This window comes from Camellia sinensis, chromosome 7 (assembly GCF_055761805.1).
Source record: "Camellia sinensis isolate YWXY chromosome 7, ASM5576180v1, whole genome shotgun sequence".
NCBI classification, from domain to species: Eukaryota; Viridiplantae; Streptophyta; class Magnoliopsida; order Ericales; family Theaceae; genus Camellia; species Camellia sinensis.
In genome coordinates this window covers 31590087-31596294 of record NC_138967.1, presented here as the reverse complement: position 1 = coordinate 31596294, position 6208 = coordinate 31590087, and the positions used below count along the sequence as shown (strand labels likewise).

General features: G+C 40.9%; 1 protein-coding gene across 1 annotated transcript; it reads left to right on the top strand.

Annotated features, from left to right (window-relative positions):
• The first annotated feature begins 5761 nt into the window (after positions 1-5761).
• LOC114260602 (ethylene-responsive transcription factor ERF098) lies at positions 5762-6208 on the top strand. Its single transcript, XM_082880578.1, has one exon. The coding sequence runs from the start codon at positions 5762-5764 to the stop codon at positions 6206-6208; it is 447 nt and encodes a 148-aa protein (XP_082736704.1).

Below are 6208 nucleotides of genomic sequence, written 5' to 3'. Positions count from 1 at the left end.
GAATAATTACACGCTTAGCTTAAAAAAATTGACTTGAAAAACTTGAGAAATACATTGTAGTAAGACTATTTTATTTTATTTTTCTGGTACATTTCTACATCAATAAAATGGGTTTTTCTTCCCGATCTTAATTCTTCCTATTATTATTATTACTATTATTATTATTATTCATGATCAAAGTTTACATTAGGTTCTGTTTGTTTAAAAAGAAATGTATGATAAAAAAATAAAAATGGTAGAAAGTGAAGTGAAAGAAAGGAAAAGAAAATGAAAATTTATTTTCTTGCATGCATTTGAATAGATAAAAAAATTTGTAAGAAATGATGAGAAAAAAATATACTGAGAAATGTTATCTGTCCCAAATATTCTACCAAATCTCTCACATGGGGTGAGACTCAGACAAACCACATGTGTATGGATCCTACACCCATATGAAAGGTTTGATAGAATATTTGAGGTTCCTAACATAACTCAAATATAATCATTGCATAACAGAGAATCGTGGAAAGAAGCATTGGCAAAAAGGAAAATTTTGTGAGAAAATAAATTTTCTGGTATATTTTGCAAGAAATTGTTAGCTTAACCAACTAGTTAATTTGAGTTGTACAGAAACTTTAGTTTATATTATTTTCGAAGACTCTCTATCTAAACAAACACATAAAATAAAATAAAAATTTCTTTTATTTCACTTTCCTGTATTATCTAACCAAACTTAGCCTAATAAATTGAAATATCATTAAGCCAGAATAATCCCATGCAACAACTAGGGTGTATGCCAATATAATTGGGATAAACCTTTCAATCTTTTACCTCGCTGTACTAAATTATTTCGAGTTAATAAACTTTTTTTTAAAAAAAAAAATTCCAATCAAAAGGAAAATGCCATGCAATATGCTTGTCTTCAAATTCATTTGCAGGGTCTGTTTGGTAACGTTTACGTTTTCAGTTTATATTTACAAAAACTTTATAAACTGAATTTTGTTTATTTTTAAAAAAACATAAACTACAAACGCGTTTGGTAATTGACAAAATGTTTTAAAAAATTTAAAAATATAAAAAAGAGTGAGAAATAGCAAGTGGTGGCAAGTGGCGGCAAGTGGCGGCGGAAGACGGTGATGGAAAGTGGTGACGGTAGGTGGTGGGTAGCGGGTGATGGTGGGTGGGTGGGTGGGTGACGGTGGCCGGTGGTGGGTGGTAGCGAGTGGGTGGTGGTAGTGGCGAGTGGTAGGTGGTGGTGGTAGGTAGGTGGCAGATGAGTAGGTGGTGGTGGGTGGTGGATGGTGGTGACGGGTGGTGGTGGTGGGTGGTGGCGGGTGGATGGTGGTGGCGGGTGGTGGTGGTGGTGGTGGTGGTGGCGGCGGTGGGTGGGTGGGTGACGGTGCTGGGTGGTGGTGAGTGGGTGGTGGTGGTGGTGGCGGCGGGTTGTGGCAGGTGGGTGGCGGATGGCGGGTGGTGGTGAGTGGGTGGTGGTAGCGGGTAGGTGGCGGGTGGTGATGGTGGGTGGGTGGGTAACGTTGGCGGGTGGTGGCTGGTAGCGAGTAGGTAGTAGCGGTGGTGGTGATGGTGGAGGCAGGTGGTGAGTGGCGGATGGCGGGTGGTGGTGGCGGCTAGGTGGCGGGTGGTGGTGGTGGTGGTGGTGGTGGTGGTGGGTGGGTGGGTGACGGTGGCGGTGGTGGGTGGTAGCAAGTGGGTGATGGTGGTGGTAGGTGGTGGGTGGTAGTGACAGGTAGGTGGCGGATGGGTGTGGGCAAGGTTTTAAAAAGCGGCCGCAATCGTTACGTAACGTCGTTACTTAACGGTTGTGGTTGTTGCCGCCACCCGTTACGGCCGCTTTTGCAGTGTGATTGAGATTCACAGGTGTGTCGGCCGTAGCAGCTGCTATAGCGGTCGTAACGGTGCCATAACGGCCGTAACGGCCTGTTACGCACTGTTACGTAACGGTTCCAAATTGCTTCTTTCGAAAAAACACGCAAAAAAAAAAATTGAAATTGAAAATGGGAGAAGAGAGATAGAGAGAAGAGGGAAGATGGAGGAACAAGAGATAGAGAGAGAGAAGAGGGAAAATGAAGAACATGTTATTGATTTGTTGAAAATATAAGACTCATGCTATTGTATTCAACTGCTATCACTCAACCATTTTGTTTGTGCGTGTCTATCTATATATTGTTTGAAAATATTAATAATAAGTGTGGTCATTATCTATTTGGCTTGATTAAAATATATATATATATATATATATATTTATAAGTTTTTATTTATTCTCTTACTTTTGTCATTATTTATCTTATATATAATAGTTAGTGATTGATTTTTTGTATAATATAAAGTTATTAATTATTAAAATAAAATGTAAAAAACTCAGTTTATAGTGATTTAAAAATACGAAATATATTGGATCAAATTTTAAAATTTATAAAAATTTATCAATATTTATTTTAAAACCCAATAAATATGATCATGGAAAAAAAATATGCGTATTGGTAAGTTTTTTTCAAATTGTGCGAAAAATAAAAAAATTCACGGTTCCGGTTACCGCAACCGTTACGCTATGGCCTTTACACCCCGCAACCGCAACTACGTCACCACCACCGTTACGGCGACCGCAACCGTTTTCAGAACCTTAGTGGTGGTGGTGGTAGTGGGTGGTGGCAGGTAGGTGGCAGGTGGCTGGTGGCTGGTGGTGGTTGATGGTGGATGGTGGTGGCAAGTGGGTGGTGAGTGGTGGTGGCGGGTAGGTGGCGGGTGGTGGTGGCGGGCGGTGGATGGTAGTGGTGGGTGGCGGGTGGATGGCAGATGGATGGTGAATGGTGGGTGGTGGTGGTGGTGGTGGTGGTGGTAGCGAGGGGTGGGTGGTGGTGGCGAGTGGGTGGCAAGTGGGTCGTGACTAGTGGGTGGCAGATGGGTGGTGGCGGCGGGTGGTGGTGGCAGGTGGGTTGTGAGTGGTGGTAGTGGGGGGTGGGTGGTGGGTGGTGGTGGCAGAAGATGATGGTGGAAAATGGTAGCGGGTGGTAGCTAGTGTTGGGTGGTAAAAAAAAAAAAAACTCAAAACGGAAACACATTTTTTGAGTTTACATTTTTTGGCCAAATTTATAAACTGAGACCACTAATTTATAAATCAAAAATTTACCAAATAAGTTTTTATTTGATTTTTTAAAATTTTTGTAAATATAAACTGAAAACTGAAAACGTAGTGCTGTTTGGTAACACTTACGTTTTATGTTTTCTGTTTATATTTACAAAAATTTTAAAAACTCAAATAAAAACTTGTTTGGTAAAATTTTTGATTTATAAATCAGTGGTCTCAGTTTATAAATTTGGCCAAAAAATGAAAACACAAAAAATGTGTTTCCATTTTGAGTTTTCAGTTTTTTTTTTTTTACCACCCAACACTAGCCGCCACCCACCACTACTTTCCACCACCGTCTTCCGCCACCACCACCCACCTGCTACCACCACCCACCACCCACCCACCTGCCACCCACTCGCCACCACCATCCACCCCTCGCCGCCACCACCACCACCACCCACCCACCTACCATCCACCCCCCACCACCCACCACCCGCCACTACCATCCATCGCCCGCCACCACCACCCGCCACCTATTTGCTACCACCACTTACCAGCCACCCACCACCACCAACCACCTGCCACCCACCAACCACCAACACCCACCCGTCACCCACCTACCGCCACCCACAACCACTACCACCACCACCCACTCGCTACTACTTACCACCCGCCACCGTCACCCACCCACCCACCACCACCACCACCACCACCACCCGCCACCACCCGCCACCCGCCACTACCTACCACCAGTACCCACCACTCGCCGCCACCGCCACCGCTACCACCACCACCACCACCACCCACTTGCTACCACTCGCCACCGTCACCCACCCGCCCACCATCACCACCCACCACCCATCCGCCACCACCCACCACCATCCGCCACCCACCTGCAACCGCCACCCACTGCCACCACCTATCCGCTACCACCCACCACCCGCCACCGTCACCCACCCACCCACCACCCACCACCCACCACCACCACTGCCACTACCATCCGCCAAACGGCACCGTAGTAATCTATTCTCTCTTTTTTTTCCATTTTTTTTGTCCCTTTTTCTTTTAGGTTATGTTTAGATCATGAATTTGGTCCTCCGAATTAGTCAATCCATTGGGTTGGATACCTATCAAAATAAAAAAATAAAATAAAATAAAATAAAAAATTGGTTAGGAATTTGAAAAGAAAAAAAGAAAATGTTGATGAAATATAACATTTCACTTATTTTTTCCCTTTTCATTTCTAAATATCTATCCAAATCTATGATTCAAAGGCAATCTTAGAAATCATACCAGCACTATTCAACCATTCACAATTTTCTTAATTCAATGATATATTGTCAAAACTGAATCTGAACCAAAGCTGGTAAAATGTATCTTAGGAATTAGGAGGGGCCATGGCACAAGTTTATTCAATAATCCATTGATGCAATTTCTTTTTGACCAGCGTAAAGATACTTAATTATATTATATTAACACTAAGATGCTTATGTAATCAAGTGCATAAATTCTTAAATTTGTGGACCCTCCTTCCAAATCTATGTGATATATTGGTATCGATGTGGGTTGTCCCCTAGATATCTTTGCATAAAATAGCAATTCATGTCACTAGTGACTTCACTGTTGTTTGTGCCTCTAAATTTTTTATAGCATCAAAAATTTAACACATTTGTGTATGTGGTGACATATTTGCGTATTGTCTTGGAGTATTGTTATGATCATCAATTTATCATCTTATCTTTTTATTTAATATATCAGTCTAGTTGTAAGCATTGTATTAGAGATATTTATTTGTAATAAGAGTCATTGTACTAATATTATGTTGATAAGTAAAATGATAAGCATAATATGATATAAAAATATAGCAAGTGCAATATTATTGATTCTCTTATAAGGATGGACTTCTCTAGTTCATAATGATTTGATTCCTTCATTTTGTTGGGATATGTATGCAAATTATTTGCCAAAAATATCATATTTATCCAATCATTATAACCATATGATTTAACAATATTTATCAAAACTCGATCGACAAGTTTCAAAATTATACTGATCATCTATTTTAAAAAATAAAAACATAATTAAATCAATGGACTAGAGTGATATACACATAGGATGTTACAAAATCAATGAATCGAATTAACAAAATGAGACTCGTGATGTGTAAGCTTATAAACTAAGACTGCACTCTTTTTTTTTTTTAGGTAATACAAAATGAAAATGTAGATAAAAGACTCTACTCTCGAATATAGATTTGAACATGAAAAAATCACTCTTCTATCTAAATATAATATCTTACATAAGACTGATGTGCACCACGTGACATAGACAATTCGTTTCATCTAAAACGACGCCGGATCATATAGTTTTTCAAAACATGCTTTTTTATTATTATATATTGATTTCCTTCGTGAACCTGATCCAAAACCTTTCTTTCAATGTTTGATCAGCGATGATGGTTCAAAAAGTCATTTGAATACATTGATTGGGTTAGACAGTCAAATTTTAATACGTCCAGAAAGAAATTTCCAAGAAATTCCCACCATAAGATGTGACACGTATGTTCTTACAATAGCAAATCCAATGGCCTATATATATCCACCATTGAACCTCTTATGTCACCATATTTGTAAGCAAAAAACAAAGTTAACTAAGTAGGAAACAAAAAAAAGGAAAAAAGAAAACCCTAAAAACATGGAAGACCCTCATAAGAGCAAGGGCAAGGACAATCAAGAGAAGGAACAGAAGGGGAGGGAAGAAGTCCGGTACCGGGGGGTTCGGAGGCGGCCTTGGGGTAAGTACGCGTCGGAGATCCGGGATTCTTCTAGGCAGGGAGCTCGGTTGTGGCTTGGAACATTCGACACGGCGGAGGAGGCAGCTCGAGCTTATGACAGAGCTGCATTTAACTTGAGGGGACATCTTGCAATCCTAAATTTTCCTAATGAGTACTATTCTCAACTCCCAAACTCTCCTTACCCACCATTCACATTTTCATCATCGTCCTCGTCCTCATCCTCAGCATCTGGTTCATCAATAGGGCAAGAAAGGCAAGTGATCGAGCTCGAGTACTTGGATGACAAGGTTTTGGAGGATCTTCTTGAATCGGAAGAGGAAAAGAAGAAGCGAATGGACGACGACTGA

Bases quoted from the DNA above. Each gene is read 5' to 3' on its own strand.
- LOC114260602 (XM_082880578.1), top strand. From the start codon at position 5,762: ATGGAAGACCCTCATAAGAGCAAGGGCAAGGACAATCAAGAGAAGGAA.